This window comes from Lissotriton vulgaris, chromosome 2_1 (genome assembly GCF_964263255.1).
Source record: "Lissotriton vulgaris chromosome 2_1, aLisVul1.2, whole genome shotgun sequence".
NCBI classification, from domain to species: Eukaryota; Metazoa; Chordata; class Amphibia; order Caudata; family Salamandridae; genus Lissotriton; species Lissotriton vulgaris.
In genome coordinates, this window is record NC_141687.1 from 1,071,537,155 (window position 1) to 1,071,563,945 (window position 26,791).

A 26,791-nucleotide genomic window follows, 5' to 3' on the forward strand; every position below is an offset into this window, starting at 1 on the left:
AGGCAACAAGTTTCTCCCAACTCCCCGCCAAGATGGACTTTATGGAACAGCATCTAGCAGCAAGGATTTAATCGACCACCTCTCATCAAATAAAAAGCATTCGGGTCCATTCAATCTCCACACAGAGGACTCAGAAACAGGGACCTGCACTGGTGCTTTGCGAGAAGATCCTCCTGAAGTGGTAGTACGATTGGAAGCAAAATAAATGCTCATGCGTTCTGGGTACCAGACTGTTAGACATCGCATCTTTTGGCGTGTTTCCTCGGTCTTTTTGCTTCTTGACCTCCCGGTTTTGACTCGGTTTCTACTGGTTTCGTGTCTCTGCGCACTTTCTCACTGCTGTTCAGTGTTAAAGTGCAAGTGCTCCTGTTGTAAATTGTTATTATGGATTGGTGTTTCCAATGATTGCATTTTTAATTTACTGGTAAGCCCCTAGTAAAGTGCACCAAGTGTGCCAGGGCCTGTAAACCAAATACTACTAGTGTTCCTGCAGCAATGATTGTGCCACCCACATGAGTAGGCCTGAAACTGTATATAACACCTGCCACTGCAGTGTCTGCATGCAGTTTATAACGGCCATGTTGACCTGGAAAGTGCACCCACTTGCCAGGCCCTAATCTTACCTTTTCTTACATATAGTTCACCCCTAAGGTAGGCCCATGGTACCCATGTGTGCAGGGTGCTGAGTATGTAAAGGTAGGACATGTACTGGTTTGCGTGTCATGCCCTAGTAGTGAATTACAGTGCATTTCGTTTTTCACTATGGAAAGGCCATCTGTCCCATAGGATAGAAAAGGAGTTTTACTTATAACATCTTATAAGCTTAACTTCCATTGGGACATGATAGGGGAATGGAGTTTAGTATGCCTGGACTCAGAATGTAAAAATGCATCTTTTAGCATTACTTTTATGTTCGGCCTTTGAAAATACCACTTTTAGAAAGTAGGTATTTTCTTGCTTATCAATCCTGTGTGCCTCTGCTGGGTTTGTGGATTGACTGTCTGGCTTTGGCGAGACAGGTGCTGAGGATGTGCATTCTCTTCAGACAGCCACTGAGGTGTGTCCTGCCTTTCCTGGATGAGTCAGGCTGAATAGACGTGGGTTGCATTTAGCTGGGCCAGAGGACAGAACTGGTTTAGACTAAGCACAAACACACTCTGTCTGAGAGGACAAAGGAATTTGGAGTATAAATATTGGGGTCCAGACACCGGAACTTTAAAACTCTCTGGAATCAAGGAACGTGCCAAGAAGAAGAGCTGGAAGAACTGCCAGGAGGAGTACTGCCACGTTGCCAGGAGGAGTACTGCCACGTTGCGGTGTGCCTTGGGCAGTGAAAGGACTAGGCTGAACTTTCTTTACTTGTGCGGAGTATCTCCAAGGGCTTGAAGGAGAGCTTGCCTCCTGTTGTGAAGTCTCGGGGACTGCAAAGACTACACCAACCTCTGGCCACCGCTTCTGGAACCGCTGTTTCAGTTACCACAGAGTAGGGAAAAGCAACCAACTCAGTCACACACTCTGTCGCTGTCTCAGGATCCTGAAGACACAGCCGCATCTCGCACCGCAACCCTGGGCTCACAGACGACCGACACCAAGCCATTGCTTGCACTGTGACCTGTGGGCACCGCACTCCGCACCGCTTCATTTCGCCACCCTGGTCTCACAGACACTGTTGTTGCCAGCTGACTTCGACACCTGTGACCTCATCGTGACTGGAGGCACCGCTCGTAAGTTTCATGACGCACCACCTCGTTCCACACAGCAGTCTGGGCCGACTGACGCCAGCTCCCACTAACCATCTCGGTCTCCTGCACCACAACCTGCACTACCTGGCCGCATAAGCATTGGTCTCACCAAGCCGCAGCCTGCACTCCATCGTGAGGGCACAGCTTCCATTTTGCAACACAAACATGAGGGTTGCTCCGACCAACTCACACCGACGTGTTGGCCGCAACGAGAAAGGTACTGTTCAAAAGTCTGTCCACACTATAGCTGGCCCGTACTGACGGCTGGAACGGTTAGACTACTGTTTTCAGCATCGCGTAGCCCTAGACGGAGCTATCAACTCAGAAGAATTGTGTTTTTGAGATATTTCTGCAATTTTAAAGATATCTTACAAAGTATATATTTTTAAGTACTGTATGTTGGATTCTTATTGTTTTGGTCTTGCTTTGGATATATAAACGTATTGGATATTTTTCTAAACTGGTGTGGTGTCCTTTTGTAGTGTTTTCACTGTATTAAAGTTGGTTATCTGCAAATGCTTTACACACTGCCTTGGAAATAAGCCTGACTGCTCGTCCCAAGCTACCAATGGGGGGTAGCAGGGGTGGATTTAGGAGTGTATCCCCTTATCCGGACTAGGAAAAAAGGTTCCTACTTGGACAAAGATGCAAACCATTGCCAACTATATATATCCAACATACAATACAATACAACTAGAGACCTCCATTTCTAATACACACATTAGGTGCCCAGTCCGAGGCAACTAGAAAGACTTGGGCTTGCTCTTCCTGATCTGCCGAACTGAGCAAGGAGGGGGAAGCGGTGAGAATGTGTACAGGAGCCCCACATTATATTAGTCAGAATGAGTACTTTTAAAAATGCCTTAGGAGAAAATCACAGCACATTTGATGGTGACTATCAGTTGCAGCTAGGGCAGGCCAATTTGTAAATCCCACTAGTTGGTTGGCGACCATGAATATTTTATGCTGGGCCTGCCCGCTGCAAAGGCCTAGAGCCTCCTGGCACAGGATCCATCACTCCACCATGCCCTGTTAATTGACGTACCACATGGTGGTAGTCTTGAACAGGGTTCTCAAAGTCTGTCCTGAAGGGCCAGATCCATGCCAGATTGTAAGCATTTCCCTAGTTAGATAATGATAATGTTACTTACCCAGTAAGCATCTATTCTTACATTTCCCTATTTAGATAAATGTAATTATCTTAAAATTTGTCATAGATCTGGTTCTCTAGGACAGACTTTAGAGAACCTTGGTCTTGACCAGGAGGCCTGCAGCAGCCTCACTTTGATGGGCCAGAGAGATCCCTCAAAGCTTCAGCTTGATACAGAGCTAGCTCCCTGCCAGAGATGATAGGCCCCTGATCTCCACCTACCCAAGATGCCCCCTCCGCTAAACAAACCCACCAACAATTAGTACCTCACTATCATGAACTCTGGGTACAGGAGGAAAGAGTTGTCTGCCACAGATCTGGTGAGTGTCTTCCAGCCACCACTGCAGACCTGTCTCATGTTTGTTAGAAGCTTTGCAGTTGGAGGGGCAGTACGAATGCTGGGATCAAAGGGTCAAATACAGAGCCCATATGTGTCAACTGGGGCTCAGATTGAGGACACAAGGCCAAGAGACCTAGATGCCTCAAAGCTATCCTCACAATACCCTGGACTGAAAACTAAACATTGGGATCATACCCTGAAAGTCCAAGACTTGCTGTAGCAGAGGAAATATCCGAATTACCCCAAGGAATGAAAGCCTGTGTGTGGGTTTATGATCTACTTCAGCTCAGTGACTGTGAAACGCAATGACACCAGGGGTAAGGCTGTCACCTAGAGGTGATCTAGAACGGACTCCAGTGAGCCTACTACTAGCACTTGGTTGTTGAGGTACAGGAGCTAAGTGTACTCCTGATCTCCAAAGATGTACAGCGACCATCACCTTTTTTGGTAAACACCACAGGGGCTGAGCTAAGGCCAAAAGGATGTTAGGCAAACTAAAAATGGCTATGGCCCACCTTTAAACACAGGTAACATCTATGGAACTAGATGACAGGTATATAGAAATAAGTCCCCCAGACCAATGATACCATCAAGTCTCCTAGGTCTACAGAAGAAACGTTGAGACAGTAGGAGCATCTAAATTTGTTCTTCCACAGAAAGGCATTCAACAGGTGGAAATCCCAATAGGTTTGAGGCCCCATAGTCCTTTAGCCAAGGAAGTAGTGTAAGCAGCACCCTTGTCCTTTCTCAGAGTCTGGTACCCTTTTGAAGGCACCTTGAGGAGTAAATGATTGAGCTCCTGCATCAGGATTGCACAATGCTCCTCCAAAATCTGTTCTGTGTGGGAGGATGGTGGGAAGCGAATAAAAGGGAGGGTACAGCCCCTTAAATATTCTGTCAGACCAATCTGTGAAGATCTGCAGCTGAGGAGAAAAAGTAGGATGCCACTTCCTACTGGTCAGGCATGAATAGTTAAGGGGAAATTAAAGCAGTTTGGTATCCTTTGCAGCAGGGGAGGAAGAACTGGAAGACTGCTGCCATGTACGATTCTTACTGGTGCACTTCACAAAAACTTATAAGAACTATGCTGGCTGCTGTACAACTGGTTCACAGGACTGGCCATTGCGCCTCTACGATAGACCTTTAGAGTAACACTGAATTTCCTGAGCCACTGAGAAAAACTGCTTGGCAGCTGTCTATCCCATGAATCGTGTAGTGGCACAACTGTATTTGAATCATTCCAGTGCTTAATTTGTGGCAGGGTTTCATGGTGCCTTACAACAGCACCCATTGATAGTTTACCACACGGTGGCGCTTCCCGCTTTTTTTTTTTTTTTAAACGAGCACATCAGAGTACTTAATACATTAAAAAATAAAAACTAGTGCATGGAGGCCATTTTGACAGCTTTGGGTGACAAAGAATATTTCAAACTGACATTTATAGGACCGAGAGGATTAGCACCAGTGCAGGTATGTGGCAGTGCTGGCAGGGTAAGTGGGTGGTGTAAGCAGCAGTGGGTTTCTGAGACGTACACAGGGCATTCCCACATACTTAACATTTTTTGAAAGCACTGCTAGAGCAGAATCCGTCTTTTCATAGAAGATACTGAACCCATCAAATAGCATATCCAAAAGGAATGCTTCCATGTCAAAGAAAATCTATTTAACATGATCCAGGCGTGTTGTCTGTGCACGGCACTGGTGCAAATAGTTCTGCCAATGTAAGAGTATGTATTTTGTCGCATCCTGGTCATTATGCATCATCCACGCCATCAAGGCCTTAAAGACTCCTGGAAAGGCCTGCAAGAACTCATAGTCTCCCATCTCATAATGTATGTGTACCTGTTGAATAAGCACGTCACTTTAAGGTCTAATGGCCAGGCTTGCAGATGAAATATTCCCCGATAACATGAATTCTTTCGGGGTCCCACTACAAAGGATTGGGTGGAAAAGAATTTGGATTGACCTTACTCGATGAGGCCAGCACAGTCCGGCACTCCAGTGAATGGTGTTTCGTAAGATAGTCCTGATCACCATGAGCATGTCTGTGGCGGAGTATAATATGTGAATGTCACACAGCAACACGGAGGCCTTCATTTAGTAGCAGTAATGGCTCTAATGAATTGGGTCATGGCTGGAGAATCTCATCAAGAAGGTAAGTTTTCACCTCAATGGTGGAGGACTGCAATTCTGGTGTCTCAGCTATCCTCTGAACCACCAATGCAGACGAGGGACTTTACTCTGTTGGTGGTCCATGTGCAGAGTCAAGATCTGTTTCAAGAGACTTCTCTACCCAACTGGTACTTTATAAGTCTAGATACAGTGAGTCATCAGTCTAATGAGTGTGGAGAACCCCACCATCATTATCAGTTTAATGATGGGCTATATGTACCACCCGGTAGTGGGTCAGAATCATAACTAAAAACGAATGGAATGCAGAATCGGCTTGGTTTCTGGAGAGTATTAAGGGTACAAAGAGGTGTGATTTCATTTTGATGCCCTATCGTTATCTTGTAGGATTTATAGTGGTGGGATGGGGGTTGAGTTCCGCTTCATGGTCTTAGGTTTAGACTCCCTTGACTCCTCTTTTCTATGATTTAGGATCTCAACGCCTCAAAAATTTGGCCCGTTATAGACCAGCAGCTTACAGGAGGAGATTGTGGGTTACCCCAGACCTCTCCCAGTATGCACAGACTTTTCTCGAGGTTAGAGATGCTGATAGGGCACACAAAATCCCTTGGATGAGGGAAGTAAGGGCAACATACACTGCTATGGGCCTAGCCCCCTTGTGGGACGACCCAACTGCTAATGTATTTCCTCCAAGAAAAAGTTTTAGACATTTGTACTGGAATATGCTTGAGCTAAAAAGATTTGGGCGTTGTACTAGCCCATCTCTAACAGTGGAGTTCTTGGGACAAACACTCCAGCTCTTGAGGGTTATTGGGATTGGGTTACCATTCCTGGGGATAGGAAGAAATATCACCAATTCATGGTTGGGACATTCCCACTCAATGCCTTCAATGCGAAATGGAGCGGGGTACATAGCTCTGTTTGTCCCTTCTGCCCTACTCAACGGGAAGGCATTGGGCATATACTTTTTGTCTGCCCTGAATATAAAGTGCCTAGAGGATAACATGGTTAAAACCTATCTGCTTGCAGCTAGGTCTTAAAACAGGCTGCGAGTCCCTAAGGATTCTTCGAACCAATAGCTCCCAGGCAGTGGTCATAGCCGTTGCGAAGTGTCTCCACTGGATGTGAATCATCCGAGCACGCAAAACAAGCTTACAGTGACAAATTGCGTTTTTCTTAAAGTTATCTATGTGATCATGCCACCTTAAAGTATACATAATGGTATATGTTGTAGGTGTAAAACTATGGTATTTTAACCTTCAATATTTTTACAAATTTTAAAGAAACTTGCATAATGAATTATATGTGTTTTGATAGGATTTAAAAACACAAGATATAATACACTTGTTATAATTCATCAATTGCACCTAATTTATTGTTTTAATTATTAGACGGATGGGTTAACATTTGATTTGGCTCTCTTGCTGTTTAATTTGTTCATGGCTAGCTTTTAAATATGTAAATGTCTAGCTGTTGTGCTTTTATGATTTCTAAATCGAAATAAAGACTTATGAAAATTAATTTGACTTAAGAGTCTTTTACCGGAAGACTGAACGTGAAGTAAACTGCTCACAGGAACGATGTGACAGCCTTTGAATTGGAGTGGAACCTATGCTTCAGCTAACACCTCTTCTCTCTGTTCGGCGCTGTAGATTTTTGCCTCCGGGTCTCTGGTCACCTTCTGGTACACGAGAGCACACTTGATGCACAACGAGTCGTGAGTGGAGCCTAAGAACCAAAGGCATACCATGTCAGGATATGTGAGGGACATGTGAATAGTTTGATGGAGCATGGTTCCGTTGTACACTGTTAAAGAATTTTGCAAAAGTCGGGAGACTGCCAAAGTAGGACGGAGAATGCGTGGAAAGAAAGAAACTGAAGTCAGTGCGATGGGAGGGTACCTATATGGAGCTCCTTTTCCGGGAAGGTATGGAAACACTGCTAAAAACATTAACATCTCCAGACCCAGTTTAGAACCTGGGGTAGTCTGAAGGTGAGGAAACCGTGGTCAGACGCATCCAACAGAAAAAGGCAAATGAAACTCTTGTATGTGGCAGAGGGTTGAAACTGAAACTGCCCCAATACTCAGCAGCTGCTGACTGCCTCAAAGTTTCCTTTCTCTTGCTAATATTTCTAATCTACCTATAGCACCAAACATGGTGGAGGGGGTTTAAGCTGTTATCCCAAACCAGGTCGGAAGCAGGCCTAGAGGAGAAGTAGTTTTAGGAAAAAGAAAACATTAATTTAAGGCAGACTATTCTTTTTTAAAAGCAATTAGGTCTCCGATTCACAAATTCTGCAGGAGAAAATTGTACAAACCTCTTTATAATGTTAACAAGCAGTTTTCCTGAATATTAAACAAAATTCCGACACCAATAGCAAGAACCATAATTCAGCTAACGTGCCAAAAGTTTCCCGCAGTTCTCATCAAAATTACAAAACGCACGTCCTCTCCATCCCTGGTCAGTCTTCCTTGAGTCGGGATTCAAATACCCTTGAGGTTGCATTTAAGAATACCACGCACATAAATAGTTTGCTCCAAAGTTATTGTATTACAAAAAACAAAAAAAACTTCCAAGATAGATTAATAAGACATAGAAATTACAACTAAAAACTATGTATATGAACTCCAAATGGAGACTGAAATCATTTATTCAAACATAAGTTAAACAGGGGGCGCTAGAGGGTGCACGGCAAGATGGCCGCACCCTAGTGTTGTTCTGCCCGGCTAAGGCACTCTCCGCCTGGAATCGCTGCCTCGAATCTTTAAAACCGCGCAATCTCAACTGTATAATCCCTCAGCAGGCATCAGTGGCTTTGTGGAGTGGCGGGGAAGGTCATAGCGGTTGGATCCCTGAAGTGCTGGGCCCCGGTGTGAGTACGTTAAGGTGGCGGCTGCGAGACATTCAACTAACTGGGCTCGACTGCTGAGACCCTCTTCAATACGCTGGGTAGGAGCGACGAACAGAAGAGGGCTGCCGTAGCTGTGTGAACCCTGGAGCGGTGATACCAAGTCCTGGGATATCGTGCGCTTCTGGCGGGAACACAGGTCCCGACTGGACGTGGTGTGGCCCGGCGAGGACTTCTCCTAGGCCCGCGCTGAAGTGCTGAGGACTGTTGGAGACAGCGACTCTCACGGTGCTGGTCTCGTTGAGTGGGGCTTGGCCTGACCGGGCCCGTAACTGCGGCGGGTGTGGGCCTTGGAAGGGGCCGCGGTCTGCGAGCTGGGACGGGTGCCTGGGGGGTGTAGCGGCTAGTGCGACATCTCCGGGACAGTAATTGCAGTGTGGGTGGCACCACCCTGATTGTATGTGCCGGTGACGAAGGAGACCAGCATTTACATTTGTCTGTTACACACTTGCAGAATGGATTGAATACACTGCATAGTAATTGCTGGGCTGCTCCATTATGCAATGCGCAGTTCGCGTTCCCCGACTTCCTCGGAGTTTGTAGCAGTTTGGCCCTCGAGGGAGAGACGACTTGGAGGTAAAGCATCGACAGGCTGCCTTGGCTCCTTCTTCGCTTCTGGAAGGAGGAGATATCTGGTCACTACAGACTAGCCGCTCCCTTGCGCAGAAATTGGCCGATCCACGGAGTCAAGAGCATATTACGGAGATGCTTGGTGAGGCAGAGGTGGCTCATACCACAGCTGAAATTAGTGAGACCATACAATCAATCAATCAGTGACATTTGTAAAGCGCGCTACATACCCGTAGGGTCTCAAGGCGCTGGGGGGGGGGGGGGGGGGGCCGCTACTGCTCGAACAGCCAGGTCTTCAGCTTCTTCCTGAAGGAGAGGTGGTCTTGGGTCAGGCGCAGGTCGGGAGGGAGGGAGTTCCAGGTCTTGGCGGCCAGGTAGGAGAAGGACCTTCCTCCTGTAGTCGCTCTTCGGATGCGGGGGACGGCGGCGAGGGCGTGGTTGGCTGATCGGAGGTGGCGTTTGGGAGCGTAGAAGTTGACTCGGCTGTTGAGGTAGCTCGGGCCTTGGTCGTGTAGGGCTTTGTGTGCGTGGGTGAGGAGGCGGAAGGTGACTCTCTTGCTGACGGGGAGCCAGTGGAGGTCTCTCAGATGTCCGGAGATGTGGCTGGTTCGTGGGATGTCGAGGATGAGTCTGGCTGAGGCGTTTTGGATCCGCTGGAGTCTCTTCTGGAGCTTGGCGGTGGTGCCGGCGTAGAGGGCGTTGCCGTAGTCCAGTCGGCTGGTGACGAGGGCCTGGGTGACGGTCTTCCTGGTCTCTGTGGGGATCCACCAGAAGATCTTCCGTAGCATGCGTAGGATGTTGAAGCACGACGAGGAGACGGCGTTGACTTGCCTGGTCATGGAGAGGGAGGAGTCCAGGATGAAGCCCAGGTTGCGTGCATGGTCTGTCGGTTTGGGTGCGGTGCCCAGGGCGGGGGGCCACCAGGAGTCGTCCCAGGCGGAGGGTGAGGAGCCCAGGATGAGGACCTCCGTCTTGTCCGAGTTCAGCTTCAGGCGGCTGGTCGTCATCCACTCGGCTACCTCTTTCATCCCTTCGTGTAGGTTGGCTCTGGCGGCGGCGGGGTCGTTGGTCAGGGAGAGGATCAGCTGGGTGTCGTCGGCGTAGGAGATTATGCTGAGGTTGTGTTTGCGTACGATGGCCGCGAGGGGGCTCATGTAGACGTTGAAGAGGGTGGGGCTCAGAGAAGATCCTTGGGGGACGCCGCAGATGACTTCGGAGGCCTCTGACTTGTATGGTGGTAGGCGGACTCTCTGTGTTCTTCCGCCGAGGAAGGAGATGATCCATTCCAGCGCCTTGTCCTGGATTCCGACGTTGCTGAGGCGCCGTACTAGGGTGCGGTGGCAGACCGTGTCGAAAGCCGCGGAGAGGTCTAGGAGGATGAGGGCCGCTGTTTCTCCATTGTCCATCAGGGCCCGGATGTCATCGGTGACGGCGATGAGGGCGGTCTCGGTGCTGTGATTGGCTCGGAAGCCGGACTGTGAGGGGTCGAGGGATCCGTTCGTCTCGAGGAAGGCGGCCATCTGCTTGTTGACGGTCTTCTCGATGACTTTGGCTGGAAACGGGAGAAGCGAGATGGGGCGGTAATTCTTGAGGTCGGTGGGGTCCGCTGTTGGTTTCTTGAGTAGAGCACTGAGTTCGGCGTGCTTCCAGCTCTTCGGGATTTTTATACTACCCTTTATGGAAATAGGTCAGTGGTACAGCCGGAAGACACCCACTCGTATCTGGATGATGTCGCACTTGGGCTGGCTGTCCTCAGTCCGTAGGGAATATCTTACTCAACCTTTTGATGTGGAGGACATGAAGCTTGCCATTTTGCCCCTCCCCATATGTAAGGCTGCAGGTTTAGATGGGCTCCCTAGCGAGTTTTATAAGACCTTTGTGGATGATCAGCCCCCAGACTACTTGAAGTTTATGCGGAGGCGTATGATACTGCACGCCTTCTGCCTTCTTTAAGGGAAGCTCTCTTAGTGATGCTGTTAAAACCTGATAAGGCGCCCAATTGTTGCGACTCCTATAGGCCACTCTCAATGATTAACATGGACACTAAGATTTTAGCAGAAATGATCGCTCTCAGACTTCAGCTTCTACCGAACCCGCTGCCAGAGTTCACGTAAATGGATGGCTGTCGTCATCCTTTCCTATAGGCAGGGGCACACGGCAGGGCTGCCCCAGTCACCAATGCTTTTTGCATTAGCATTGGAGCCACTCGCTTGCAAGCTGCGCCAATAGCATGCCTCTGCGGCGTTGCATTTCAGACAGCGAGCACTTTTTGTCTCGCTTTATGCAGACGACATGCTATTATATGTCCGTGAGCCTGCAACCTATCTTCCGGAATTGCTACGCAAATATGTTAGATTTGAAGGCTTCTCCGGCTTAGGGATACACTGGGCTAAAAACGACGGTATTTCCCCCGACGGCTGGCACTCTTGAGATTGAATTAGACTTCCCTCTGTCCCGACCTGGTAAAATACTTGGGGGTTTGGTTGCACAGAGACCCTGAGCAGGTAATTTCTATGAACTATGGTCGCGCTATCACACAACTTACAGATAAGGCTAAACGGTGGGCCTGGCTGCCCCTTTCACTGGCGGATCGTATAGCGGTGACTAAAATGCCTATCCTGCCCAAATTATTATATTTATGTGTGAATATTCCCATTTGCCTGAATATCTCCACCTTTAAGGTGCTGCAAACGGCCCTATTATCATTGTAGTTGGGACACTCTGGTACAACCATTTGAAAGTAGCGGCTTCGAGGCACCGGATATGCGCCTCTATTACTTATGCGCCCAAGCGCAATTTGCGCATTATTGTTTTTGCCCACAACGTTTCATCCCCCACATGGCGATAGAGGCTGATGCAATACTGCCGCTGGTGGCGGCTGCACTTTCAGGTGGTGGTGAAGGCCCTCGGACAGAAATTAACACAGTGCAATGCAACGCCTAGGCCTGGCAGGCACTGGCTAGACTGGCACAGCTGGACTTCCTTTACGCCCCAGAGTTACCGATAGCAGCGCATCCTGATATCTCGGCAGCGCAAGAGCGCTCAGCTTTACGTGTACTGCAGATGGTTGGGGTTAAGCAAGTGGGAGATCTGTACAAACAAGACCATTTCCGCTCACTGCAGGATGTGCAGGCGGGCCAGACTCACAGCTTTATGCTGTGCTTCACATACGTTAGGGTTCGACAAGCAGTCGGAGCTATATACCCTAACTAGCCAGCTGAGCCTCAGACATTGCGAGCACTGCAGGCGGTGCTCGCTGGAGAGGAGCGTAAGGGTCTGATTACAAAATTGTATGCCGCTTCTCTCCGTGAGAGGGAGTCGGAGGAACATCCCCCATACCTTAAATAGTATGTAGCGCTGGGATATTGGCAATTCTGTTGTAAGCTGACTGGGCCCCTTACAACTAACTAAGCTTCATATCATTCATTTCAAATTTTTACACTAGCTCTATTATACCCCTTTGCAATAGTGGAAATTTGGACTGCGTGATACAGCTTGCTGTGTGCGGTGTGGACAGGCGGATGCCAATTTTTCATCTATTTTGGCAGTGTATAGGGATAGCCACTTTTTGGTCCAAAGTTGCGATTGTTCTGGAACGGGTGCGATGTATACCAGATATTTGCCTGCTGGGTAACGTGAAGTTCTTGAAACCCTGTATCTGATAGAGAATAGTAGCCGCAGATTCCTTAACGTAATTATCCCCAGGCGTGAGACTGGATCCGGAAAACTTTTCAGCCACAGCATCCCTGCGTGCCGGGGGGGGGGACAGCACCACGTGACTCCGCCCTGACGTCGTCCGCGACGATACATAAGTCCCACCCCGGCATGCCTATGTCAATTTTGTTCTCTTTTCCACGTGCAACGCAGATCCGGATTGTGTCCTGGCCAGTTTTCAAACCTTCTATCCCTTTTCACGCTTGTCATTTCAGTGGAACAGTGTGCAAATGCCTTCAGGCTTCAAGACGTGTACCTCTTGTGCACGTCCCATGTCGGCAACAGACCCTCAACCGATTTACATGTGGTGCCTTGGTGAGCACCACGACTCTGAGAGTTGCGACGCCTGCCAGCACCATAAGCCTAAATCACGGCGGGAGCGCCAGATGAAGTTACTGTCTGCGCGTTTGTACAGGTCGGTGTTGTCCCAGCACCCGTCCCCTACCTCGGAGGTGAGGAGCCACCGTTTTTTTCTGAGGAATCGTCTTTCGCTGCAGCCCTTTCAGCATGGCTAACCAGCTGGTAGGTCCTTCAGTGTGTCTCCGAGGCCCTGTCCTCCTTCCGCGGTGGGCGCCGTCTCCCCCCGGGACGTGCGCCCCAGTCTGTCACCTCGCTACCCGCCGTTTCCCAGCGCGGAGGCAACTAGGGCCCAAATGACAGCCTACGCTGCGGCTCTGCAGGCTTCTTTGGCCCTTCATCCACCTCCAGAGACGTCCACGGATCCCTTGTCTCACGCGGGGACTTCCGCAAAGTCGACGGCGGTTTCGGCTCCAGGTTCTAGGAGAGTGTCGTCGTCGGGGTGTGGTCCTTCAGTGCGCCCCTCTTCGGCACCTAACGTCCCTGCCTCTCTGCAAATCCCTTAGGGGCTCCCTGTGGCGTCGCAGGTGATCGTCGGGACTCCGGGCTTGCCCCCGAGCCCCTCTCAGTCCTATGAGCAGGCAGCTGCCTCATCAGAGGTGAAGCTGGCGCCATTTAAAACTGCGCCAGGAGCCTTCCTCCCCGGCTACGGGTGGAGGCCCTCTCGGTCCTCAGTGCGGGCGGCTGCCCCATCCAAGGCAGAGTCTGCGTGTTTTCGGCACTGTGCCTTCGCCGGTCCGGCGCCGTCCTCGCCCCATTCTCCTGGGGAGCACATGGTGGCAGGAGTCAGCCCGGCGCAACAGAGGCCCATTCTGGCACTGGTCTACGCTGATCAGGCGCAATGGCAGACTCAACGGAGCGGCGCCGGGTTACGGATTCGTCTCATGAGGTCCTTTATCTGCTGGTGTGTTTCTCCCCGGAGACAGGGCACAGTGTAGTTGCCTTTTCACCGGCATCTTCCAGGGAAGGCTCTTTACCATCCACACGGCCAAAATCCTCGAACCCTTCTTTCCGTGGCTTGCGGCTGGCTTCTCCACCAGCCTCTCCACCCTCCCCTGGGGGCTCCTCAGGTTCCCCATTCCTCTGTGGATCCTCCTCTATCCAGGGGCTGGCCGCTTCCCCTGGACTTGGGGATGGACGGCTCAGTCTGCAACCGTCATCTAAGGAGGAATTGCTGTCACCTCCACAGCGCCCTACTGAGGCCAGTTTTGCCTTTGTTCGGGCTATTTCCACGGCTGCTGGTATTCTGAGGATGGGTGAACCTGTCACTCCATTTCCTACAGACAACCTCTTGGAGATTCTCCACCAGGGTTCTGGTGGATGGGAGTTGTTCCTTCCTTTCGAAGCATCACTCCATAATTCTCTTATGGGGTCTTGGGGGCGCCCTGCCACGGGTGATCCGGTGCCTCAGGCACTACTACATCACCATCGTCCTGCTCCGCACGACCCGGTCCGTCTTTCTTTCCACCCTCCTACTCAAGGCCCTCTACTGCGAAATGCCTTTCCGTGTTTGCCTGTGGTGTTGTTCCCTCTGTCTCGGGAGGCCCGGTGGTTAGATTCATGGGGACGGAATGTCTTCTAGTGCTGCCTTGGGGGCACTTAACACTTTGTGTGCGCTGACCAGGGCTACTTCTAGCCTGTGGGATTCTGTGGAGTCCCTTCTTTCTCACGTCTCTCATGAGGGTGCCATGCTGATCTGCAGAGCCATGTGTTGGATGGTAGGGAGCTGGCTGAGTTTATTCTTCGTGCGGCCTTGGATGTTGCCGATACTCTTGGCCGTGCGATGGCCTACTTCTGTGGCTCTCGGTCGCCATGCTTGGCTATGAGATGCTGTTTTCCCAGAAAATATCAGAGCGTCTGGTTGACCTGCCTTTTGACGGGGTCCTGCTGTTTAATACTCATGAAGACTCCACCATTCAGCGTCTTCTTGCGGGGCTCCCTCCTCCTTCTCAGTGAGTTGGTTTGCTGATCCTCCGGGTCTAGGTGGGAGGCGTTATCCCACGTATTTCGTTTTTGGAGTGGCTGTTACACTTTCTGTGAGTTACTGTACCCTCAGGGCCTTTGGTTGTCTCTCTTCTGTTGGCTGCTGGTTCAGCCCCCTTTTTTGGGTACAAATGTACCTTTTGGCTGCTTACTAAGCATTCTGTGGTTTCTGCCGCAGGTTTATAATTTGTTCTCTGATGCAGGATTTCTTCCCTAAGACTGGGTTCCATGCTTCTTTGGGACGTGCCCTACCCTATGTGGGGTACTGGTAGCTATTGTATAGCCCTGTCTTATGCTGGGAGGATGTGGGCTTCCCCTTGCGGGTTCCTCACCTTTCCTGGTGTTGTTGTATTACGCTGGTGCGGCCCGTGGTACTTACTTGAGCATGGCCTGGCCTGGGCATGCTATCTATGGTGTGGTGCTGCAGGGTTTTTGCACTTTGTCTGCCGTTTGGCTTGGTCCTCTGTCTGGTGTTTGAAGGGATAATTTCTTGACTTGACGGCCTGGTCCGTTCTACTGGTCTCCTCTTCTATTCTATTCTAGCTGATCGCACTTCTTCGTGGTTAGATTCTGTCGGAAGCGGTCCCCTTTAGGGGTCGTTCGGGATTTTTCTCGCCTTGCCCTTGCTCCGAGCCCAACGTGGTCTGGGCATTTAATTTGTGGCGCTTGCCAGCGGCTGGCTGCACCCGCATGCTCTTCTGTTCTGTGGCCGGGGGCCTTGGCGTGGGCTCTGGTGACCCTGCTTCTTGTTCTGCTGGAATCTTGTGAGATCACATTCTTCTTCTCCCACCTGCCTTTATTGCTGAGGCGCCTTTCTGTCTTGTCTGTTGACTTCCAGCTGTGATAGGCTCAGCTGCCCTCTTCACTGGGTGTGTTTTCCGGTGGAGGGCTTTGCCTGTGTTTCTGCCTCTTCTACTTGGAGTCTGTGGGTGGCTCTTCTTTATCGGTACTCCTCTGGTGGAGATCCCTGGTACCTTGGTTGGGCGTGGGTTGCACTGGCCTCCTTTCGCCATGTCCTTGCCTTCTCCTGCTTGATGAGGGTTGTGCGCCTTCTCATTTTGTCGTCATCACGCACCCCCTCTGGGTCCGGTGTTCTTTAGTGGTGATGAGGTTCTCTTCTGCCTGGGATAACTGGGCTATTCTCCCTGTCCCTGTGACTCATCCCCTATTGGGGCCCTGCTCGTCCAGGCTGGAGAGGTCCTCTAGCAGACCCTCCTCCCTCTTGGGTATGGTTAGGGTATCTATTCTACATTAAGGAATCTGGGGCTAGTAGTCTATCAGATGTACGAGTTACTTACCTTCGGTAACAATGTATCTGGTAGAGACTATTCTAGCCGCAGATTCCTTCACGACCCTCCCTGCCTCCCCGTTCTGCAAGGACCCTTCTTTGGTCTTCTGCACTCGCCTGCCTCCAGGTGTTTGTTTTCTACGAGTGCCTTTTCTTACTCCCTCCCTTGGGGGATGCTAGTCTTGTTGTTGGCTCCATTTCTTCCCTTCTGGTGCTCGGTTGATAATTTTGCGGTCTCCAGTGTGCTGGACCTTTCTCCTGCTACTCCTGCAAATTCAGCGGCACCGACAACATCTCCGCTACGACCACACCACAGATTCCCGACCCCAACCACCTACAATGCATCCTTCTCAACACCCGATCGGTGCACAGGCACGCCATTGACCTATGGAACCTACTAGACACCTTCTCTCCAGACGTCGCCTTCCTTACGGAAACATGGATGAATGCTTCCTCCGCACCAGACATCACCATTGCCATCCCTGAAGACTATAAGATCACCCGCAAAGACCGTACCAGCCACACAGGAGGAGGAATCGCTATCGTCCATAAGAAATCTATCCGCATCTCAACCAGCTCTGACGCCAACCTCGCCAACTCCGAACACCTTCACTTCCAGATCCACATCGACCCCAAAACAACACTCAGAGGCACTCTCCTCTACAGACCACCAGGACCCCGCGCAAAATTCAGTGAAGACATCACGGACTTCATCTCTCCACACGCGCTCCCCTCCAAAGACTATATTCTTCTGGGAGACCTCAACTTTCACCTTGAAAAGATAAACGACCACAACACCGCCACCCTCGTGGACAACCTCGCCAACCTCAGACTTAAACAACTAGTCACTTCCCCCACCCACATCGCAGGTCACACACTCGACCCCATCTTCACTTCCAGCAATCATGTCTCCTTCAGCCACACTACGGATCTCCTATGGACCGACCACAGCTGCGTTCACTTCACCTACAACAAGCCGAAACCCATCAACCACTCCCAACCTACCCTGCAAAGAAACTGGAACAAAAACACCACGGACCAAATCTCCGCATCGCTCCTTCGAAACTCCCCAGCCCTCTCTTCTAACGCCAACGAAGCCGCCGCCAACCTCACCCTATGGTTATCCAACACCGCCGACACCTTAGCACCACTGAAAAAACGTCAAAGCAAACCTGGCAGCAAGAAAGCCTCATGGTTCAACGATGATCTCAAGAAGTCCAAGAAACTCTGCCGCTCCCTTGAAAAGGCCTGGAAAAAAGACCCAACCACCAGCACCAAGGACGCCTTCAAAAGCGCCACCCGCACTCACCACCAACTGATCCGAAAAGCCAAGAAAACAGCATTCAAGGATCGACTTGACAACAACGCCCACAACAGCAAGGAACTTTTCAACATCGTCAAGGAATTTTCCAATCCCTCGGCCAACTCCAACGACATCACCCCCTCTCAAACCCTCTGCGACTCCCTAGCCTCTTTTTTCCACAACAAGATTGCAGACATCCACAACAGCTTTGACAACCAACCCGGACACCAACCCACCCTACCATCTGCTGGCCATCTTCCCCCCGTGAACACCCTTAACGCCTGGAACCCAATCTCCACTGAGGACACCATCCGCCTGATGAATTCCATCCACTCAGGATCCCCCACAGACCCATGCCCTCACCACATCTTCAACAAAGCAGACTCCGTCATAGCACCGCACCTCCGAGACGTCATCAACTGCTCCTTCAACTCCGCTACCTTCCCAGAAGACTGGAAACACGCTGAACTCACCGCCCTTCTGAAAAAACCAACAGCGGACCCCACCGAACTCAAAAATTACCACCCCATCTTGCTTCTTCCATTCCCGGCCAAAGTCATCGAGAAAGCCGTCAACAACCAGCTCGCCGCCTTCCTCGAAGCCAACAAATCCCTCGACCCCTCACAATCTGGCTTCCGAGCAAAACACAGCACTGAGACCGCCCTCATCGCAGCAACAGACGACATTCGAACTCTACTGGACAATGGAGACACAGTCGCCCTCATCCTCCTCGACCTCTCTGCAGCATTCGATACAGTCTGCCACAGCACCCTTCTACAGCGCCTCAGAAACATCGGAATACAAGGAAAAGCACTTGAATGGATCACCTCCTTCCTCTCCGGAAGAACACAGAGAGTCCGCCTCCCACCATTCAAGTCCGAGGCCACTGAAGTCATCTGTGGCGTACCACAAGGATCCTCACTCAGTCCCACCCTCTTCAACGTATACATGAGCCCCCTCGCGGCCATCGCACGCCAACACAACCTCAACATCATCTCCTACGCGGATGACACCCAACTGATCCTATCATTCACCAAAGACCCCAACACCGCCAAAACTAACCTACACGAAGGAATGAAAGAAGTTGCCGAATGGATGAAACAAAGCCGTCTGAAACTGAACTCAGACAAAACAGAAGTCCTCATCTTAGGTACATCCCCCTCTGCTTGGGACGACTCCTGGTGGCCGGAAGCCCTCGGAAAAGCACCCATCCCGACAGACCACGCACGGAACCTTGGCATCATCCTGGATTCTTCACTCTCAATGAACAGACAAGTCAACGCCATATCCTCTTCCTGCTTCAACATTCTTTGCATGCTCAGAAAAACATTTCGCTGGATCCCCTCCGAAACAAGGAAAACAGTCACCCACGCTCTGGTCACGAGCCGACTGGACTACGGAAACACCCTCTACGCAGGTACCACCGCTAAACTCCAGAAGAAACTCCAACGAATCCAAAACGCCTCAGCCAGGCTCATACTAGACATCCCACGCAACGAACACATCTCTGGTCACCTTAAAGACCTCCACTGGCTACCCGTCAATAAGAGGATCACTTTCCGACTGCTTACCCACGCACACAAATCACTCTACGACATCGGACCAGATTGCCTCAACTCTCGACTGTCCTTCTACACCCCCTCCCGCCAACTACGTTCTTCCAGCCAAGCCCTCGCCACTGTACCTCGCATCAACAAGACCACCATGGGAGGCAGATCCTTTTCATACCTGGCTGCTAAAACATGGAACTCACTCCCCGCTTACCTTCGCCTCACCCAGAACCACCTAGCGTTCAGAAAGCAGCTTAAAACGTGGATATTTGACAAATAATCCTCCTCCCCTTCCTAAGCGCCTTGAAACCCTCTGGGTATGTAGTGCGCTATACAAATTTTATGACTTGACTGTTTGCTCGTGCTCTTCTTCCTCTCGTTGCTTGCACTTCTGGCCCCTTTGCAGTTCTGAAGATTAAGGTCCCTTGGCCGGGTCTCAACACTTTGTTCTTGTAGGCGATGTCTCTCCCTGTTGATGTTGTCAGGGGTGAATTGTCATTCCTCTTCCGTTCTGGCCTTGATGCCCTTCTCGGTTCTGGGCTGTGGTTGCAGACTTCTTTGTCTGCTGTGCCATTTTTCACATGCTTACTGCCCCCGGGAGGCTGTCATATTGTTTGCAGGTTTGCTTGCAGTAGCTGTGCTCTGTTCTTTCCTTTCATGACTTCTGGTGCCATAGCGTCTGGCACTATTCTAGATGGTGCCTTTCCACACCATTTGTTTCTTCCCTTTCTGTTAGCTAATTTTTTCGCACACTGTTCCCGTATTCTCACAGTTTTTGTTGTGATGGCCCCGCATTGTGACTCTGCGTTGTGGCACGGAAATGTTCTCCGAAGAAAACTGACGCAGATACGCCAGGTGGGACTTCTGTATCCTCGCTGACGTCGCAGACGACATCAGGGTGGAGTAACGTTGGGGGGCTTCCCCGCAGCGCGCAGGAATGCTGTGTCAGAAAAGTTTTCCGGATCCTATCACACGCCTGGGGATAATTCTACGTTAAGGAATCTGCGGCTAGAATAGTCTCTACCAGATACATCGTTGCCGAAGGTAAGTAACTCGTACAATAGAAGGTTGGTTGCTGTGGCAACATTAATGGCCAAGCGAGCTGTGGCACAATGTTGGGGAGAAAAGGGCTTGCCCACTGTTCAGAAACGGATCCGAGATTTAACTTATTGTCGGGAGCAATTGGAGGCCTATGCAGAAGAACTGCCTGAATCGTCTAGGCCCAAGGATTTCTGGGCCCCACTGTTATATCTACGGAGTCATCCTGATCTGTGAGGTGTCATGCATTCTCATTTTTTACTTTAAGGGTACCTAATGCAATTGGAATCAAGTTTCCGTATTACTCTTCATGTGTGCCTATAAGCAGTCAAGATTCTTTATTCATATATGTCATTTCTGTTGCATTGCCAGGGGGAGGGGGATGGGTTCTTTCGTTTTACAGGAGATAGTTGCTATATATTTATTTTGCATATTTTTGATGTAATTTGTGGAACTCTAAAATGCTTGTACTGTTTAATGTGACACAATGCTAATGGCTCACATGTGGAGCTTATATATTGTATTGCAAGCTTTTCAATAAACACATTTTTTTTTAAACATAAAAGAAAAAACGCAAACAATTGAGTGGGCAGACCACGGAAATCACTAGTTTTCCAGTACTAAGGCATTATTCATTAGGGTGACACGATGCGATACAGATTCAGAGTCACAATACACAAAAGTTTTTGTTTTTTATGAAAATATATATATGGTAATTCAAGTCAAGACACTAGTCAGCGATGTTTCGATCCCAACATGAATCAAGGGATCATCATCAGGACACAAGTATTTATGCCTGTGAGCTATGCCTTGAGGAACCAATGCGAGCGGCGCTAGCGAGACAGAAGCCTCATATACCAATTCTCCGATAGAGTCCCCCGCGTTAAACCATGAATAGGGGGAGGTCAACCATGTTCAGTTCGCTTCCCAATTAGAGCGATTCCTCGAGAAACGTGGAGCCCGCAGTAGCGGGAGGAGAGGTGCCAAGGAGCGATGCCCAGTCCGTTACGTTGGGGTGCTATATGCCTTCAGCATACTCCACGGATGTGTGGAGAATCAAGGCGGGGGAACAAGGAAGTCCTGCACGCTGAGTGTCTAATCAGATTCTAGCTGTGACACGGTGATAACGGTCGCCAAATTGGAAGGAGCAGACAGAAGGTATTGTAGACAAAATATTGACTACCAGACTACTGTGAAGGTTTATATATGTACAGTAAACATTTACTAATCTTCACTCGACATCTACCAACCTAGACGCTATACACACACACACACACACACACACACACACACACACACCACCACCACCAACAACAACCACACAGTTTTAGTCGATATTGTGACTACCATATTTTTAGCATGGTATTTAAGAGTAAACATTCAGTTAGTATGCCACTTATGGGAGAAGCAAACAGTAATTCAAGGCTACCATGTTTCCCAAATGGAAGATGACGTGGGTCCTTGCATTTTGGTTACAGGCAGCACAGAACCGGACACAGTCGGGAGCTAGGCTGTTCCCCTTCCAAAGGCAAGTTCACATTATTAGAAGTTAAGGGACTGTCCCACTTTTATGGATCTTCCTATCCTTTGTGCAGAGGCCTGTCAGGACACTCATGAGCACCCAACAAGCATTGGCGTCCGGCTGTTATAAGAGTTGGATTTGTGTTCAAAAGTCACAGCTCTCTTACCTGGGCTGAGAATTTTCCTCGTACATACGCTCCTTCCCATCCTTGAAGAGGCTGATTGTCTGCTTGGTTTTCTTCATCAAATTCTCCACAAATACCCGGAAGTACTCGTTCTCACCGAGTGTCTCCATCTTACCCTCATAGCGAGACAGGATAGTCCGAAGGTGCTGGTAAGTATCGGGCAGCAGATCCAGGATGTAGGGGGGGCTGTTCTTCAAGGCAAGTTTGGGATTCTGGCAGAGACGCACCACCTACATCAGACAAAAAAAAGGTTACTTCTAACATTTTTAGGAAAGCAATTCAACAATTCGGTCTCAACCGATCACATTGCAACAAGTGTTCAAAATTGTTTTTTTAAGTTATTGAAGTTTAAGAGAATTTCTTAGGCAAAGTAACGTCGACGTACAAAACAATTAAATTCAATTTTTATAAAAGGTAATTTTAAAAGTCCACCAAAATCATCTAGCAGGCCTTTGGCAACTCTGTGCAAGATCCCAGGTTGGAGAACTGCCTTGAAATACCAGCTAATGGCACCTCAGATGGCACTATCTAGGAGCTAACAAGCAAAGCAGAGATTGGGGCTCCAGATATCACAAGATTTCCCAAAAGGGCACAGATAAGTGCACATAGATAAGCCACGGATTGGTTCCTTGATCCTAAATATTGTATTTTAGGAGTATTTATGTACTGCCTTCCACACCCCTTGTGAAGTCTTTAGGTTTGGTTGCATTGGGTGGAGAAGCATTGATGCTGCAAAGGTGTGAGACCCAGATGAGCACACAAGTTCTAATCTTATTGTAGGATTGTACCACATGAAGAAACGGTTGTTCATGTGCATCAGGACAAGTTAGTCATGTATACCCAGGAAGAGTAAGCAACCAATGGAGGCACTGTCAAACCGCCAAAGATTAACAGAGTCTACTTAAGTGTAGCAGATGAGCAACACACTGCAGGCACTGCAAAACCTCCAAGGAGTAATGGGCAGTCTACCCAAGACTGGCATGCGAACAACCCACAGATGGTACCCTTAAACCTTGCAAAACACATTGCAGTCACCTATGGTTGAACTGTGGAGGGGGCCACGAAGAAGTAGTGTGCCGAAAGACCGCCATTTTGGCCTAGTTCCTATCTGGACTTGAAAGCGCAAACATGGAAGACGCCAAGGGAAAAAAAATGCCCTTACCCTGTCACCCTTTACCTGGACACCCTTCCCTTCATTGACTTTCATTCCAAGGAACAGCAACTGCCTACACTTTTCTGATTGGATGTCCTCTGTAGATACCAATGTCCCTTTTTCCCTAAAGTCTTGCAAAAAAGGTTCTATCACACCAAAAAGGGTTTATTTGCATTCTTATCCAATGTTCATTCATATACCTTATTTAATACGCATGTCATACCATATTTACTATGGGCCTCTGAATTTGGGAACACTATTTGTTTAGCATTTGGGTATGGTTAGTTTCTCCAACACCGCCCCCTCAGCATCAATAAACGCAGACACTTGGCTCTCTGCTCTGATGCAACAATAGGTTTGTACCCCTCAAGCCTCTCTTTCACTTCCTCCCTTCATGCCCTCTCTTCCTCACTAGACTCTCCCCTTCATTGTTCTATCCCTGGCTCATCTCTTCCTCCTCCTTTTCTCTAATCGTACTCCCTGCTATCCTCTTCCCCTTCTCCCCTTCCTCTTTCTTTTAACTGTTTTTCTTTCTGTTCTATCCCTTTTTCGTCTACTCCTCGTCCTGTCTGCGCAGCCCCACTTTCTAGTACCAGATTTCCACGTCACCCTCCTTTGGGCTCGCCTTGCCTTTACTAGCCTAACGTCAAAGGCTAGCAATAGGCCTTTATTTTCTGGTTAGGAATCCGAAGCAGATACTGGCCAGTCTCCCGGGGGTGGGGGATCTTAGAGAGTGTGGGGAACTAATGTACTACAGTTTGAGATCTATAAAGATTAGTAGCCCACTTTATACAAAGATCAACACTTACCTGTTTCAAAGCTGAGCTAAGTTAGTACAGCAGGAATAGGTAAGTAATATGAGAAGAGTCAGATACTAGTGACTGAGGCACATGGATGCGCAGAAACCTGTACAGTGACTATTAAGGAACAAAAACCAGCATTGGCAATGCCACTAGATCTGAGAAGATATATCTGAATATGTCCCACTAGATCGGGGATTGTGTGCAAATGGGTATATGCATTTAGTTTAGGTGTGGGTATAGATCTGAATATATATATATATATATATATATATATATATATATACATACACATTGAGTTTAGGTACTCAATACATCATGCATACACTCACTGCCCCCCCTCCTTGCACCAAGTCATCTACTTATTCACCCACTGGTTCATCCACTAAACACACAAAATACAACAAAAATATGCAAGATAAAGAGAAGTAGTAACAAGCATTTACAATGCAATATGTCTCGCAGCATTAAAGTTTGAGTTATTGGCATTGTGTATGACAATGCCAATAGTAATAACTTTTGCAAATGTGACACCTATAGCATTTGTAATGCAATATGTGTTGTATTTACGTGACTTAGATGTATTGATATTACAAATAACAATGGCTTTTAATTTTTTTTAATATTTAATACTTAAATAAAAGTTATTGTAATTGTCTTGCCTTCTGATCTTATACCTGGGGTGATAGCTATGACGATGATGGGAGCGGATGTGTGAGTCAGCCAGGTGTCTGTCAAGATAAGCAGGTAATTTGAGTTGTGTGGAACACACAGTTGCCATAAACACCAGGACCTCAAACTTCCCACAAAGACTATAACTTGCTTTGTAAACTGGCGAGCTGTGTAAAGAGCACAGTGAACGTAATGAAGCCAAGGGGAAAAAAAATGTGTTTGTCTATTCAAGTCCACAGAAGTAGGGATGAAGAAGGCCAGTAAACGAAAAGTGCATGAAGCCACTAACCAGCAGAGGAACAGGGTGGTTGGTAAGTGACGCACATCTGGTGCTGCTTCCGTCTCCATGACCTGCTGTGATTTCACAAGCTGCACAAGTGAGACACAATTAGAGAACTGAAAAAAAGGATATACTCGGTAGAAGCTTGTTGTGCACGCTGCAGTAAAAGGAAAAATATTTAAAACATGTTTATGTGTTGGTGTTACTAGGACCCCGTGGCGGCCAGGCAACTGTGTATGATGTCACGTACAGGCAGAGATGCGCACGACAGGTGAAAGCACCCCAGTTGCTGTTTTCTTCTCTATGTATTGCATTGTGATCGGTTACTGCGAGAAGCCCAAAAGAAGACACCATTTGACTTTTTTTTTTAGACACACACTATGAGGTCTTTTACAGGGCAAATGTAGGCTGCAGAATCATCTGTGTGCCTACCACAAGTGTTACGGTAATTAATAAATTAATCTACTGGCCACCTCTGCTTTGGAAAGAATGCGTCGGGAATGTGGCAGAAGGCTTTTTGAAGTAAAGAATGTTTTCCTGATTAGTTTCTTGTTTCCCAATCAGCTGAGTGAGCGACGACCCAATAACAAGCTTTTAGCCAGCATTGTCAGCCCTACGATCACAACGGGAAGAAAGAGGCACCGAGCGCAGCGTTGCGCTCACTTATGAGCTTGTGGTGCAGATGGGAAGTGGCTTTGCCTGCATTGGCTTGCCAGCTGTCGTTGCCAGTGGCTGGGCGCCACTCCGAGAGGGCTTGTCGAGGGGCAGGCGCTGGAATACAACCCACAGCTGTACATGAGCCAAGGCAGGAAACAATAACGAGTTGTGCACATGTTTTAAGGAATGCAGCTGCCATCGTGCCCGCCGCTGCCCGCAAAAGTGAAATAACAAGTATCATGGCCGTAAAAGTAACGTTTTGGCTGCATGCAGTGAAATGCGGGTTAATTTACAAGAACAGGGATAAAGCAGTGGGAGAGCAAACTAGGGAGGGAGAAAGGGTGGGTGGAGGGGGTGCCACCAGCATGGTCCCAAGGAAGGGGCAATAAAAAGCCGGGGCACGCAGTAGCTAACGAGGCCTCGGGATACCTCTGGCCTGAAAGCAGTGAGCAGGGGACAACACAAGGTGACACGCCCGTGACCCCGCTACACACCCGGTGTTTCTTGCCACAGGCGCTGTTGCCCCTTCCGCCAGGACCGAAGCCGCTCTGCCAGGCGGTACTCACCAGCAGCTGTGCGCGTCATGACTCCTTCAGTCACTTCACTCCCGCATCCCGTTGACTTTATAAATGTATTTGCTGTAAGAAACAACATAAATAAACTCGTCTGTGTCTGAGCCGTCGTTCACCCATAGCATATGTTAATTAGTAACGTGCTCCAGTTTCTGGGCAGTGGAAGTGAGCGCGCAAAACGAAACCTATTGTGGGGCGGGACTTCCGTTTTGTGAAGCCCGCGCCCACGGAGTGCCTGGAGGAGCAGTGGTGACGCGGGGCTCCCATGCCCGAGGAAGAGCCCCGCGGTCGGAGGCTGCACAAGTCCGGAGTGCCGGTGAGCGGGGAAGGGGGGGATGCCTGTATGTGTGCGTGTGTGTGTCTGTCTGTCTGTCTGTCTGTCTGTGTGTGCGACGGCGGAGGGGTGGGGGACGTCTCTCCGTGCGTGTATGTGCGCTTGTGTATGTGTGTGTGCATGCGTGCAGGGGGAGGTGTGCCTGTGTATGTTTGCGCTTCCCAGGAGACAGCCACGGCGAGCGCGTTCGCACTCGCGTGGCCTGCGCCGTTAGCCTTTTGCGAGATGCGCGCAGCCAGGTGCTGTCTCCTGGGAAGCAGACACAGTAACAATAGATCTCGGCGAGACAGCGCTTGCGCTGTAACGCTACGAGACCTAAAAAAAAGGGCCTGGCAAGTGCCTACACTTAAGAGCAACCAAATTAAATGTAGCACTGAGTGACCATTTTGAAATGGTATTGTCTACAATGAGTAACTCCTTTACTAATCTAAGTGGCCTGCAAAGTTGCTTCTAAATGTGGCGGTCATCTTGGAACAGTAATATAAAGACATATTATGGGCAATACCCTTCAAAATAGCAACCCAGTTAAAAAGCAGAGGACG

At 49.1% G+C, this 26,791-nt stretch overlaps 1 protein-coding gene across 1 annotated transcript in view; it reads right to left on the reverse strand.

Moving 5' to 3' along the window:
- Positions 1–26,791, reverse strand: part of CBL (Cbl proto-oncogene) — a 364,906-nt gene that overhangs the window by 285,120 nt on the left and 52,995 nt on the right. Inside the window, exon 2 of the mRNA XM_086956760.1 lies at positions 21,764–22,011. Within this exon, the coding sequence (XP_086812886.1) occupies positions 21,764–22,011 (248 nt within the window). The remainder of the gene's footprint in view (positions 1–21,763; positions 22,012–26,791) is intronic.